We start from the raw sequence: 14,898 nt of genomic DNA, 5'->3' as shown, positions 1-14,898 counted from the left end.
CTTTAGTCTTTATTAAAAACGGGGAAGAAGTTAAATAACTGTTTGTTCTGCTTAAATGTGCTGAAGACAGAACTTCAAAGTACAAACGTCTATTTTTAATGTTCCTGTAAATGAGAGCGGGAATCTCCCCTCTGATACTTTTAAGTCTGTTTCTGCATAAAAAAACTCACACATGCTCGTTTGAAAATAAAGATTTTTCCAGATATTTACAACCTGAAGATTATTGTGAAAGGAAACAAATGTTAAATGGGTGTAGATATGTATTAATATTGATATTCTGTGTTGAAATAGATGGAATTTTGTGGGGAAATTTTTTTTTTTTTTTTGTAGTTTTGGGACATATTAGGTGCCCTAATGACTCCAGGACAGGAGAATATTTTATCATAAATTAATATTTCTGCACAGATTCTCCAGACTATCCAGGACATGACAACCCTAAAAGCTCCAGTAAAACACAACTGAACGTCTGTTTTTGAGCCACAGCCGCCCCTAATCTAAATACTTCTCTGCATGTTGCATTGCACATGTACAGACAAGATGTTTGTGTAGATTTTGTTTTTATGTACTTTTGATTTACTATTGAGGAAACAAAAGGAATAGTTTTAAAAGAAGTGGCAGAGAAAGCGTGTCTAAGTAAATGTTGTTGCGTTCTTACGGTGCGTCTTATTGTTCATGTGGTTTTACTTTAGCTCTGAGTCAAAAATGATTAAAATCCATGAGTAATTACAGAAGGTTATTTTAGAATATCCATCTTAAAATGCAGTGGAGTGGAATAGGTAAGAAAGCACAAAAATAGGCACTAAAGTAGACATATTCCTGTGTCATAAATGACCCCAGTCGGTCATTTTAGTGGCTAAAATAGCTTGGTGGCTTGAGGGTTAAGGTCCTGAGTATGAGCCTCCACAAAAAGTAATAATGTATCAAAATCAGTGCTGTTGTTTTTAATTATGATGTAAATGAAAAGAAGTGGGTCATTAAGATGAAGCATAGTATCTACTTCATGAAAATATTTTTTTCAGTTTTCTCTACACAAAAACAGTTGGTCATCATGCAAACACACCGACATTTAAATGGTTAAAGTCCTGAAAATAAAAGAATATTTGGTCATTACGATCTGGACTGGTGTAGTTTAAGAGAAATGGGTCATTAAAAGTGAAAAATAATATTAATAGCTCACATTTTTTGGCATTGTTTGACATTTTTGTCTTTAAGGTCCTGAGTGTGAGTTTGCGTAAAAATAATAATGAACCAAAATCAGTGTTGTTGTTTTTAATTATGATCATGTTTGATGTAAACTAAGAGAAAAAACTCATTAAAAGTGAAAAATAGTATTAATAGATGACACTTTTTGTGTTATTTTTGTGTCTTCAGCGACCTCTGTGTAACTTTTCCCAGGGTTAAACTGTAATGGGATAAAAAACGACCACAAACATCCTGAATGAAACTGAAATCAGACTTTACAGTGTCTGTTTCTCCACAAACTAAACTTTCTCCTTGGTCTCTCAGGACATGATCAGCCGTCAGATGAACTCGGTGTTTAAGGAGCTTCTGTCTCGCCAGCCTCCGGTCCAGGCGTCCAGCCTCGCCGCCGCCGCCGCCGCCGTTCCTCCTCCATCTTCCTCCTCCTCATCCTCCTCCATCCCTCAAGCCGCCCCCGCTGCCAAAAAAGTTGGCTTCGGTCTGAGGGGCCGAGCGTTATTCAGACCGGTGGACTGAAACCTGATGCTGCCCACGGTGAAGATTTATTTTTCTGACACTTGTATGATAATAATAATTGCGTCTCTGCCATCTCATAGTGCCACTAGTCTCGGTGCCGTGTTCCTGTACGTCCAGTGTGTCTGTTCTCCAGCTGGGTTTGGTCTTTTTTTAATGTTCTGCGCAGTTTTTTTAATTTTGTTTTTGTTCTCCAGGCTTTTACAGTTTTTCATTTTATTTTATTTGGAGAATCAGGGATGTGACTTCACCAGTGATATCACCAGACTGACCTTTAAAAAGTGGTTGCCATGGTACTTACTGTACAACAACAACAACAACAACAACGAAAGACTTACGCTGCCCCCTAGTGGCAGGTCTGAGATCAGCAACTCACAATTGTGGAGGTTTTATTTTGAAAAGGAAACTGATCTGGGGCCTGTGTCTAGGAGTGCCTTCACATCTGTTACTCTTCACTTTAATTTCACTTTTTAAAGACCTGATACTTTTAAACTCCACATTTAATATAAAAATAAAGGAATAAAAGTGATCCAGGACGATGTTTACGGAGCCCAAAGTGTTCAGTATTAAAAATATCACGAGTAATGATGGGGATAAATTGTGTAAAATATCTAATTCTGAGTTTTTCAAACCCTCATTATGGCATCTAATTTCATCATTCTGCACCAAAATAGCATTAAATGTAACTTTAATTTAACTACAGACATTTTATTTTACTTTAAATCTATTTCCAAAAGCTCATAATTGTTTTAAATTGTTATTTTCTAGGAAAAATGCCACAAAAAAACAATCTGACAGACACTGAAAAAACTACTGTAGTGGTAACGATCATTTTTTCCACTGAAACAAATACCAAAGTGATGATTTCTGCTGTGCACAGTGGCATTTTGTGCCACGTTTTACCTGTAATCCAAAAATTGCTACTCTTGTAATTTGAATATTGCCCTTGGCTAAACTGTTTTTTGAAAATATTTCAATCAATTATCAAGCCATTGTATTTCCTCAGTGTTTCGTGGTCCTTTTTATTGAATAATTGCTGTAAATCAGCACAAAACACACTTTTCTTGACATAGCTGCAATGCAGCATAGCCAGCAGGCTACTGAACTAGGCTAACGAGCTAGGCTAATGAGCTAAGCTAGTATGTGAGCTTAGTTAGTTAATAATTTTTTATTAAATTAAATTATTTTGAACAGCAAAATGCAGTTCAGTGTTATTAGCATTAACGAGCTCTCCTTGAACTGAGCAACACATACAAAGACTGCCTGGACTTCTTATTTTCACTGATGCTGATTGCAAAACACGACGCTCACGACCTCGACTAGCACACTATGCTGCTGTTTTTACATTGTGTATATTATTTCCTCCAGTATTTTCCAGTGTAGCTCCTGAAATTAACACCAGAAGATGCTAGTTTCTGTGTTTTCTCTGTTATTTTCAAGCATCAGCAGATTTAGAGTTACTTTGACGTTGTTGTTTTTTTTAATTAGCTAATAGCAGCTAATCGGCTAATTCTGGTTGCAGTCGTTGGGACTAACAGCAGGTGGAGTGTGATTGGCTGAAAGTAAGAGAAATAATGACAATGCTGCTGTTACTAAAAGTGGTATTATTACATAATAAAGCTAGAAATACACCATTTTGAATTAGAAAACTGTACATGGAGTGCCCCTTTCTTCACCAAGGTCAACGCTCTGTCTTGTAATTGAGAAAAGTGTTTTTCATGCGCTCCTAAATGAAATGGATTCTTCTTTTGGCCACAATCCACTTCTAAGACAAGTGTAATTAAATTCAGCTTGGTAGTTTTTGCACAAGACAGAACAACAAATCACACTAAAAGCATTCATTTTCCTTTTTGAAATAAAGTCACAATAAAAATAACATTTCATAATAATTATTTGTGCTTAGATATCTAGCAAATTATAGCATCATTTATATATTTTACACAATTTATTCATTTATTTTTCCATTATTTATGTATTTACTGGACACTTTGGGCGTCTGTACATGTTAATCTGGAGTAAAAGTAAAAGTATTTTTTGCGTAGCAGCATGCAGCGTTAGAAAACACACAAACACACACACACTGATGGAAAACACACATTCCCCTTCATATGTGATACAAGGCCTGGCGAGCAGGCCGGATCTCAGGGCTTCTGCAGAGTTAAAGACGGGCTAACTCAGGTTTGGCTTCGGAAGGAACAAGTTTAGAGATTCTCACTCAGGTCTTCAGTTGACTCGCTCTTCAACTGGAAACTGTGCCCAAGTCTCAAGAGCCAAAAATACGGCCCCCAAGTCGGATGGAGTCCGTCCTCTGGTCTAAACTGTGAATTCACCGGCAACGTTTCGGAGCCACGATCGATTGGAACTCTTTTGTCTCATTCATCCACGATGCTTCGGCCTCCGAGCCCCACCCACAGGTCCCGTTCAGACGCGATTCAGGATTTTCCACAGTGAGCTGTGCCGATTACTTTGGCTCGGAAAGCATTTGAAATGTTCTTACATGCAGCATCTCCCCTCCGTTGTGTTTTAGTATCGGAGACATAGAAGTAGATTCAGTTTTTTTTTTGTTAAATTCTAATTATAATCATCAATTCTGCTTCTATGATTAAAACACCCTGTTGTTCTGGATCACTGTTTGATGATGTCACTAAATTTATTGTGTCCAACTGTATATGTGGTTAAAAATATGAATATAATAAAGATGACAAAGTGATGAATGATTAAGCAGCTGTCTGTGTGTTTAAACTACATATTTAACTGTTTTCATGCATGTATTCTGACTGGTTCTGAACATTTCTTGGACTGGTTTAGGTTTGACTTTGGTCCTGGTTTTAGAACTTTTTAGGACTGGTTTAGGACTTTCAGGTATTTTTTTTCAACCCCAAGAACAGCAAACCTACTGTCAAGCATGGTGGTGGCAGTATCATGCTCTGTGGAACTGGAGCTTTACACAAAGTAAATGGAACAATGAAGATGGAGGATCACCTCCACATTCTTCAGGAAAACCTAAAACCATCAGCAGAAGGTTGATCTTGGACACAGTTGGATGTTTCAACAAGACAATGAGCCCAAACACACATCAGATGTGGTTAAAAAAAAATGGTTCTGTCAGGCTGGAATGAAGGTTCTAGATTGTTCTCCCCAAAGTCCTGACTTAAATCCATTAAGAACCTGAAGACAGACATTGTTAAAAAGCTTAAAATTGCCCAAAATGACAAAAAATTGGTCCAAAATGACTAAAAGGTGTTTCTAAATTTCTTAAAATTGGTTAAACATGGTTTTATATTTGTCTGAAATGACAAAAAAAAAATATTCAAAAAGGCAAAAAAGTGTCTAAAATGACTAAAAATTGGTTAAAAATTACTCCAAATTTGTCTAAAATGACCAAATCTTTCAAAATTTACTCAGAAAGTACTTAAGACCTGTCCAAAATGACTCAAAATTGGTTGGAAATGGCTCAGTTACTAGTAAAGAAATGTTTTAATTGGGCTAGAATGAAGGTTTTAGACTCGTCTCAACAAAGTCCTGACTTAGACCCATGAAGAATCTGAAGAAACAAGTTGAATTGCACCAGGGGGATCAAAGATAAACCAGAAGCTTGTAGATGGAAACCAAAGAACCAAACTGAGGAGAAAATGGTCAAAGGAACGTTTAACCAAATATTAGCATCACCATAGGAACAGTTTTGACTGCTGCAGATTTAGTCATATTTCCAGAAGACCTTTAATAAATTTATGAAAGAACCAAAATAGGTGATTGTTTTTGTGGCAAAGAACTCTTATTTTATCTTCTCTTATCTTGAGTTCAGACAGCACTGTGACGCTGTAATGTGATATTTCAGACTCCTCCACTCCTCCTCCTAAAATAACTTCTTCTTCTGACAGCCAACCAACTCACACCAGGAATCAGAGGCAGTGAACCACATTAACACCTCTGTCTCTAAGTCGCCGTCAGCTGAAGGTGTCTCTACATGAAGGATCAACGCTCTGTTGTTCTGAAGCCTCATTGATATTTTAGACTATCACTCCTCTGCCTCCTCTCTGCCACTGATACAGGATTAAGATAGAAGGAAGGTAAGGTCTGAAATTCATGCTGCTGCTGTGGTGCATCTGCTGTGACCAGAACTAGCTTGGGAGCTACAGATTTTACACCTGTTGTCCAAATATGTCTGTAATTTAACTGAAAGTCTTTTGAGCAAACCTCAGACATTCACCAGAAGTGTCCTCACTAGACGGATTGAGTACGACGACGCTGTTTCATTTTTAAAATGTCGTCTTAAAATTACCAGCTGCTATTTACAGATTTTGGAATGGTTTCTTATTTTGGGCGGCTAAAGAACAGGTGGTAGCTCCGAGGCCGAGCTCGCCGTTACACTTCACATGCTGGATGTGTTTGTGTGTCAGTGGGTCAACAGGCCGGTAGCGGTTTGACTGGCAGCATGATGATGGTGAGCGACGACTGTCTGGTGGAGTGTAACATCGACGACAGCGACGACGACGATGGAGAGCAGGTCAACACTCCTCCTCCTCCTCCAGAGTTTGCATCCAAAGCTTCAACTCCGGCTCCCAAACCTCCGACGCCTCCGGTCGCTCCTCCAACGCCTGAATCCACCTCACCTGTCAGCAGGGACCCCAACAACATCAACCAGCACCTAAAGGTCCTCTTCACCTTTATACCTCTTTAGACTTTACCAGTAGTAGTTGATAGCTAAAGATTAGGTCTAAAACATCCAAGACAAAGTTGTCTTCTTACAATGTGTCCTTTCTTTCTCCTACAACAACATCCTAGACAAATTCCAGTTAAGTTTCAGAATAAAACTCCTAAAAACATTCATCTATTCATTGGTTGGTCTAGTGCTGGCTCAGTAATTTAGACTTTAGAAGCCCAGATTCCTACCAAGCTGGAATATTTCCCCTTGTGGGATCAATAAAGTGTTGAAAAGAAATAGATTTTATTTAAAAATTAGCTGGTTAGCTTCGTCATGGGATTCTGGCATCTCTCCAAAGACCAGCAGGAAACGTTTCCACAACGTTGGTAAACATTAAAGTTCTAATAACATTAAAAAAACATTATAAATGTTTAAAGAACGTTTTAAGGATATTTATCTTTTCTAATAATGTTCCTGTGAAGTTAAAAGTGAACTAAGACAGAACATTTTAACATTCAGAGGATGTTTGGAGGATGTTGTCAGATTATGTTCCATGATAACTAAAGAAGAACGTTCTCAAAACAACATTCAAACAATGTTCTCCAGATGTTATCAAGGCCTCAGAAGACAGAATGTGTTTTTATAAAAATTTTCTGTAGTTTAAAATATCAAGAAAGGTGGAACATTTTACCTGAGATGTTCTGAGGATGCTTTGGGAATGTTGCAATTAAGAACGTTCCAGTTAAGTTTCAGAATAAAACTCTTTAAAACATCATCAGCTGGTCCTAAAACAACAAAAGGAAAGATGTTTTCAGTGCATCATTTGAAAATGTTTCAGGTTAGATTTCAAAAAACTTTATCTGCCTTTAGGAAGAAGGTTCTGAGAACTAAAAAGAAAACATCTCTCAAACTTTGCAAAAGTTTCTCAGAACATTTTTTTTAGAACTAGAGAAAAGTCTACCTGGGAGGTTACCAGTCCAGTCCAAGGGTTTAATTTTCTTATCAGAGACTTTTTTCAATTTTTACTTTTTTTTCCCCAATCCTGTTTCCTTGGGTGTGCCTCAAGGCTCTATATTAGGTCTTCTTTGATTTGCATTTCACTTGTTTCTGTCTGTTTGTAAAAGAAAATCATGTTCTTTAGCCTTTCTGTGCTGATAAGGTGCAGCTATATTTCTGTTTATAACTCGATGAAGACAGTCACTCTATGTGTACATAGTTTCAATAGTTCCATTATAATATTTAGTATTAGTTAAATTTCCTGCAGTTAAACAAGGTAGAAGTCGATCAATCAGTTACGTTGTGCAAACATTTATCAATATATAAGGAATCTCTGTGAGCATTGATTCTAATGTCAAATTTGCCAAACAAACCAAAATAAATCCATTATTTTTGGATTCATATTTGTTTGCATGTATTTGTAGATTTACCTCTATATGGTTCTTTGAGGCTGTAATCAGACCTCCAAATAGTGCACACAATGTGATTTATATTCACTTTTGAAATGACAAAGTGCAAACAAGTTGAGTTATCTGAGATGTTTGAGCTACCATTCTAGCAAGCTAATGCTAATCACATGCTAATAGCAGCTGCATCATACTTTCTTTATCCTTTTATCTGGTGCACTACAGCAGAAATAGTCACAGTGGTGACAGTGACCACAATCCAGAATCAGCTGTTTGTCAAGAAAAATGCAAAGAAATCATAAGAGAATGGTGGACAAAAATCCAAATATAACAAAGGAATCCCTGTGTGTTTTTGTGTCTGTTCGACAGTTTTCTCAACAACTGTACTTCCAATTGATTACAAACTTGGCATTTATATTGTAGAGGGCCCAGTACAGTGTAGTGTCCAATTTGAAGATAATCGGATGAGGATTGGTCTTAATTCTTTTGGGGGTTCTCAGCTTGCATGGAGCTGCCAGGAAACACCATAGGAGTGATGCAGACTTTAGTAGTAGGAGATGTAATCTGTTAGTTTGTTTGTTTGTAAATAAACTGAACTCTTGTTTTGTTGTCTGCAGGTGGAGGTCAGCGACGTTCTTGCAGAACCCTCCACGCCTCACAGTATCGACCAGGTGTGGATCTACAGCGTCACTGGCTTTGAGAGCACTCGTATCTGGACGTATCGCTGCCTCTCGCTGCTGTTTGCCGTTCCCTTCGCTTTCCTGTGTGGAGTTTTCATCGCCGTCCTCGCCTGCATACACGTCTGGTACGCCCATGAAAAACACGCCGAAGTCACATGAACACTCTTTCAGCAGAAAAACACGGAAAATCCTGGTGTTTTCTGGCAGCACAGTTCCTCTAAACCTGAGCTTTTCCACCGTTTTTGGCTTGTCAACATTAAAATACACAATCACGGCCATCTTTACCAGTTGGACATGTGTCTAGTCTCGGAGTAGGGCTGCACTCTGTGATCATTTTCACTAGTTTATAATCAGGTTAGAGTTTTACTTGATTCATCTTTTTGTCAATAAATGTCAGGTAATAGAGGAAAAGATTCAGAACTCAAAAAAGTTAAGGGCAGAAAAGATTTTATGGGAATGTTTGCATTTAAGAAGCTGGACTCTGCATTGTTTTGGATGTTTTTCACTAAAAACTTACTTAAGTTAAAATAAATCCTGTTGCTAGGCAGCTTTCTTTAAATAAAAGTGTGATATGTAGGATTTAGTGACATAGCAGTGATCTATACAGTAGAAATACAGCTGTCTAGGTGGATAGAAACTCATTTGAAGGCACTTTAAACACAATAAGTCCAGTATTTACATGGTTCTACCTGAATAAAACCATAATTATAGACACTATATTCCATTTCCTACAACAAACCACCTTAAATTCTAAACCACATCTTTAATAGAATGTGGTGTAGCTCTCAGTTTAAAAAAGGGAAAATTATCCCCTAATTCACAGGGAAATCTGATCAGATCTGTCTAATTTTGTGCAACTAATGTCTTTTTTATGCTTTTCCATTCTGTTAATGATAATTATCCTGTGATTCCTTCATGGGGGCCATTTCCTCATCAGGAGTCGTTCCTGTAATTTATTTTAGGATTCACTCAGACTAGAAAACAGCAGCTTTAATCTAAATAATGTCTCTTAAAATGACTCCAAATCTTTATTTCTCTAATTATCGGTGTAGTGAAAGCAGAAATAAGCACAATTTGTTTTCAAAGAATGAACCAGGAAAACCTAATGGATGGAATATCTAATGGAGCCTCTCATTAAAAAAAGTGTTTATTATACTAGTATCTTTAAAAAGTGCCTCATTATGACTGACTCTTGAGTTTTTTTGTTTAAAGTAGCATTTTAACAATCGGGGAAAAACTTTCTTTTACTTTTTTGATGAAAAATGATGTCAAAAACATTGATTCTCTTGTACATCTGTCTGTAAATATTTTTCAGCTTATTTTTACATTTTTAACTCATATTTTCTACTTATGTTTATATTGTTAGGAAATATTTTTATTTTTATATAATTTTAGGAAAAACACTTATTTTTTAGGAAATATTTTCTTCTTACATTTATGTTTTTAGGACATAGTTTCTCCCTGTGTTCATATTTTTCTGTCCTATTTTTCTACTTATGTTTATATTTTTAGAACATTTTTTCTACTTATTTTAATATTTTTAGGACATATTTGTTGTTTTTAAAAATTGTTTTTAGAACATATTTTTCTACTTATCTTTATAGTCTTAGGATATATTCTAGGAAATATTATTCTACTTATCTTTATATTTTTAGGACATATTTTTCTATTTATTTTTCTATTTTTTGGCTCATATTTTTCTTCTTATGTTTAGATTTTTAGGACATATTTTGGGAAATATTTTTCTACTTATGTTTATATCTCTAGCTCATATTTTTGTATTTACTTTTGTATTTTTAGTACATATTTTTATTACTTGTGTCCTAAAAATATAAACACAAATCAAAAAATATGTCCTAAAAATGTAAAACCCACGTAGAAAAATATGTCCTAAAAATGTAAAACCCACGTAGAAAAATATGTCCTAAAAATGTAAAACTCACGTAGAAAAATATGTTCTAAAAATGTAAAACACACATAGAAAAATATGTCCCAAAAATGTAAAACACACGTAGAAAAATATGTCCTAAAAATGTAAAACCCACGTAGAAAAATATGTCCTAAAAATGTAAAACACACGTAGAAAAATATGTTCTAAAAATGTAAAACCCACGTAGAAAAATATGTCCTAAAAATGTAAAACCCACGTAGAAAAATATGTCCTAAAAATGTAAAACACACGTAGAAAAATATGTTCTAAAAATGTAAAACCCACGTAGAAAAATATGTCCTAAAAATGTAAAACCCACGTAGAAAAATATGTCCTAAAAATGTAAAACTCACATAGAAAAATATGTCCCAAAAATGTAAAACACACGTAGAAAAATGTCCTAAAAATGTAAAACCCACGTAGAAAAATATGTCCTAAAAATGTAAAACCCACGTAGAAAAATATGTCCCAAAAATGTAAAACCCACGTAGAAAAATATGTCCTAAAAATGTAAAACACACATAGAAAAATATGTCCTAAAAATGTAAAACACATAGAAAAATATGTCCTAAACATGTTAACATATTTTTGTACTTATTTTTTATATTTTTAACTGATAGGATATATTTTCTATTTTTTTCTATTTTTAAAACTGTTTTTTTTTTTACTTTTAAAAATTGTTTTTTGGGCTTTTTTTTTTTAACTTAAGTCCTAAAAATATAAATATGTTTTTCCACTCATGTTTATCTTTTTCGCTCACATTTTTCTACTTACTTTCATATTTTCAGGACAAAATTTTTACTAATGTTTATATTTTTAGGATTTTTTTTTACTAATGTTTATGTTTTTAGGACATGTTTTTCTATTTACTTTCATATTTTGTAGGACATATTATTTATTAATGTTTATGTTTTTAGGACATGTTTTTCTACTTACTTTCATATTTTGTAGGACATATTATTTACTAATGTTTATGTTTTTAGGGCATGTTTTTCTACTTGTTTTCATGCTTTTAGGACATTTTTTTCTCCTGTCATGACCTCAGTTGGCTTCACAGTGATTTACACCTTCTCGTCTTTATTTCTTCACATAATCTTCCAGAAAATAAGGACATGTAATTGAAACGCTCCCTCTGTGTGTGGTTCCTGCAGGGTTCTGGTTCCCTGCCTACAGCTGAGCTACACCTTCCTCCCCTGCCTCCGCTCGTTGTGTTTGTGTTCTTTGAACGTCTTCGTCTCTCCGTTCTGTTCGTCTCTCGCTCTCTGCTGCAGTCAAATCGCCGTTTCTCTGTCCAACAAGGACTGGAGTCAAGCCAAAGACAAAGACGCCGTATGAATGACAGATTAATCTGAGCGAATGGAAAAGACAGAAAAAGAGGATTTTGTAGAAAAATTGCATGTCATTTTTTAAAAGTTTTTCTTTTTTTAAGTGGCGTAGTTCTGCAACCTGCTCATGTTCTCCTATTTGATATGATTTCTACATTAAAGCCAGTTTGTATTTTTTATTTCTATACTATTATTGACTGTAATCATATAAATATAATGACACTGTGATAGATGTAATGATAGTAATTATTAGTATATTAATATCCTGTTGATTTTAGATGTATTTGTAAGAAAACTGTACCCAGCTGTATTAATAAAACTAATCTAAACTGTAGACATGTTTTTGTTTTGCTTGACCAAATGTAAAAGGATTCTTTCAAATGAGTCAGTGAAAAGTTCACGCTGAAATTTTTGTTAAGCAGTCCAAAATACATTTTCTGAGTATTTTTTTTACATTTTTGTTCCAATGTTTAGTCACAGTGTAGATGCTGCTCACTTTATAGCCAAAAGAATCTGAATTAAACAAGTTGAATTGGTCCGTTTGAGTTATTTCAACTGATAAAAAATGAACAGTTTGGCTGTGATCTGTGGGCTATAATTCTTTAATGCAAAAATAATGAATGAATGAATAAATAAATAACTACATATTCCTATCAAATAAAATAAATATTCCAAATAAATGAACAAATTTGGCAATGAAATAAATTCTAATATAACTAAATAAATAAATAAATAAATAAACAGAGAAAATAAATAGATAAATACAAAAATAAATATTAATTAGCAATTTTAGAAATTAAATATGCAGATTTTTTTAAAGGGGATTATTTTTAAAGGACTAATTCATTTATTTCAAGGATCTTTTATTTCCCAATGCCAAATTTTTCATTCTTCTTATTCTTCTTATTATGATTATTATTACTGTTTCTCTCCTATAAATCTCTCTGAGCTGACTTCATTAGTCGCCTCAGCTAAACCTTCGACATGTTTGTTAGATCCCATCCCAACGAGACTGTATAAGGACGTTTTTCCGATCATTGGCCCATTCACGCTGGAGCTGATCAACTTATCCTTAGCAACAGGTTACGTGCCACAGGCTTTTAAGGTGGCCGTTATTAACCCCCTCCTTAGAAAGCCTACACTGGATCCTGGCGACTTAGCCAACTATAGACCAATATCCAGCCTCCCGTTTATATCTAAAATCCTTGAAAAGGTTATCGCGAGTCAGTTAGGTGAACATTTACATTCCTATGGCCGGTATGAGGAATTTCAGTCTGGATTTAAAATTCATCATAGTACAGAAACAGCCTTGATGAGAGTCACTAATGACCTTCACATGACTTCTGACAAAGGACTTGTTTCTATGCTTGTCCTGTTAGATCTCAGCGCTGCATTTGACACTATTGATCATCAGATCCTATTACAGAGACTGGAACATGCCCTTGGCTGCTTTAGGTCATATTTATCAAACTGACAACAATTTGTCCATGTTAATGATTCCTCTTCAACGTATACCACAGTCAATCATGGAGTTCCACAGGGCTCTGTGTTAGGACCGTTACTCTTTACTTTATACGTGCTTCCTTTAGGCAACGTCATTAGGAGGCACGACATTAATTTTCATTGCTATGCAGATGACACTCAGATCTATTTATCTATGAAGCCAGACAGAACCAATCACGTACTCAAACTCCAAGCATGTCTTAATGACATTAATGCTTGGATAACTTCTAATTATTTACTCCTCAATCCAAACAAAACTGAAATTATTATATTCGGTCCTAAACACCTTAGAAATAGATTATCCGACCACATAGTTACCTTAGACGGCATTACTCTGGCCTCAAGTACCACTGTGAGGAATCTTATTTTTGATCAGGATTTATCCTTTAATTCACATATTAAACATGTCACCAAGACTGCCTTTTTTCATCTACGTAATATTGCTAAAATTAGGAACATGTTGGCTCAGTGAGATGCTGAGAAGCTTGTCCATGCATTTATCACTTCTAGACTGGATTATTGTAACTCTTTATTTTCAGAATGTCCCAGTAACTGCTTGAAAAGCGTCCAGCTAATCCAAAATGCTGCAGCACGTGTACTGACAAGAACTAGCAGAAGAGATCATTTTTCTCCCATATTGGCTTCTCTTCATTGGCTCCCTGTAAAATCCAGAGTTGAATTCAAAATTCTTCTTCTCACATACAAAGCGCTTAATGACCTGATAACCCCATACCATCCCTGCAGAACACTTCGTTCCCAGCATTGTGGCTTATTGGCGGTTCCTAGAATTTTAAAAAATAGAATGGGAGGCAGAGCCTTCAGCTGCAGGCTCCTTTCTTGTGGAACCAGCTCTCACCTTCAGTTGGAGAGGCCGATAACCTCACTCTGTTTAAGACCAGGCTTAAAACCTTTTTATTTGTTAAAGCTTATAGTTAAGTCTTTTATTATTTTATATTGTTTTATTTGTTCTTAAATACTTTTTCTTTTTAAACTGTTTATTGCATTGTTGTTTGTTGTTTTTATTATTGCATTTCCTCCTTTTATATTTATTCACTATGATAGCGATGTTTTAGTTGATTTTAACATTTGTATTTTATGATTGTGAAGCACTGTGAGGTGCATTCTTGTATAAATGGTGCTTTATAAATAAAGTTATCATTATTATTATTATTAAAGTTATTATTATTATGAACCAAGATGGCGCCACGGACGGCCGCCACGCTGCTTTGGTGTGCTCCGTTTTGTCTTATTTTGTTCAATAGTTTTATTTTTTGCCATGCTAACAGGAGGTCTCTCACCAGAGATGAACTCCTGAACATCAGGGGTACAACCCCATCGGATCTAATTCCCACATTCATGGGATCATCTGTGGATTTATGGGACATTCTGGTCAAAAGTGCACTTACCTTTGCCAACACTATGCGGAAACGCCGCAGGAGAGGAAAACGAGCCGGGCGCTTGTGCGCCTTCGCCGACGCGGACATCGTACTCCAACGTTTTCTCTCCAACGTGCGCTCTCTGAACAATAAAATGGACGAACTTCAACTACGGTTGGGAAAAAACGGAGACCTGTCATCCTCATCTGCCCTCTGCTTCACGGAGGCCTGGCTGTGTGGAAACACACCGGACTCTGCGCTGCAGCTGGCGGGGTTCCAACTTCTCAGAGCGGACAGGTGTTGTAGTATTTTCCGACTCCCCC

General features: G+C 35.7%; 2 protein-coding genes and 1 long non-coding RNA gene across 4 annotated transcripts in view; 2 read left to right on the top strand and 1 right to left on the bottom strand.

Moving 5' to 3' along the window:
- The window catches only part of arhgap4b (Rho GTPase activating protein 4b), a 50,966-nt gene extending 46,532 nt beyond the window's left edge, over window positions 1-4,434 (top strand). For both annotated transcript variants that reach the window (XM_051949931.1, XM_022209465.2), the window contains one exon: window positions 1,507-4,434. In XM_051949931.1, coding sequence (XP_051805891.1) covers window positions 1,507-1,716 — 210 coding nt within the window. In that variant the 3' untranslated portion in view covers window positions 1,717-4,434. The remainder of the gene's footprint in view (window positions 1-1,506) is intronic.
- Window positions 4,435-4,539: 105 nt separating this feature from the next.
- Window positions 4,540-12,030, top strand: cav4b (caveolin 4b). The gene is made up of 4 exons (XM_022209459.2): window positions 4,540-5,783; window positions 6,114-6,367; window positions 8,379-8,566; window positions 11,523-12,030. Exons 2-4 carry the CDS (start codon window positions 6,149-6,151, stop codon window positions 11,704-11,706), a joined length of 591 nt encoding a protein of 196 aa, XP_022065151.2. The 5' UTR covers window positions 4,540-5,783; window positions 6,114-6,148; the 3' UTR covers window positions 11,707-12,030.
- Window positions 6,228-14,893, bottom strand: LOC127534544 (uncharacterized). The gene is made up of 3 exons (XR_007942699.1): window positions 14,606-14,893; window positions 7,050-7,143; window positions 6,228-6,326 (listed from the first exon to the last, which is right to left on the bottom strand). It is a non-coding gene; the product is annotated as an uncharacterized LOC127534544 (long non-coding RNA).
- Window positions 14,894-14,898: the final 5 nt, after the last annotated feature.

Source organism: Acanthochromis polyacanthus, chromosome 6, assembly GCF_021347895.1.
Source record: "Acanthochromis polyacanthus isolate Apoly-LR-REF ecotype Palm Island chromosome 6, KAUST_Apoly_ChrSc, whole genome shotgun sequence".
In the NCBI taxonomy this organism is placed as follows: domain Eukaryota; kingdom Metazoa; phylum Chordata; class Actinopteri; family Pomacentridae; genus Acanthochromis; species Acanthochromis polyacanthus.
The sequence above is the reverse complement of the archived record's forward strand: the minus strand, read 5'-3'. Positions and strand labels throughout refer to the sequence as shown.

Bases quoted from the DNA above. Each gene is read 5' to 3' on its own strand.
- cav4b (XM_022209459.2), top strand. From the start codon at position 6,149: ATGATGATGGTGAGCGACGACTGTCTGGTGGAGTGTAACATCGACGAC. The intron at 6,368-8,378 runs GTCCTCTTCACC...TGTTGTCTGCAG, and splicing joins ACATCAACCAGCACCTAAAG to GTGGAGGTCAGCGACGTTCT. The intron at 8,567-11,522 runs GTACGCCCATGA...TGGTTCCTGCAG, and splicing joins CTCGCCTGCATACACGTCTG to GGTTCTGGTTCCCTGCCTAC.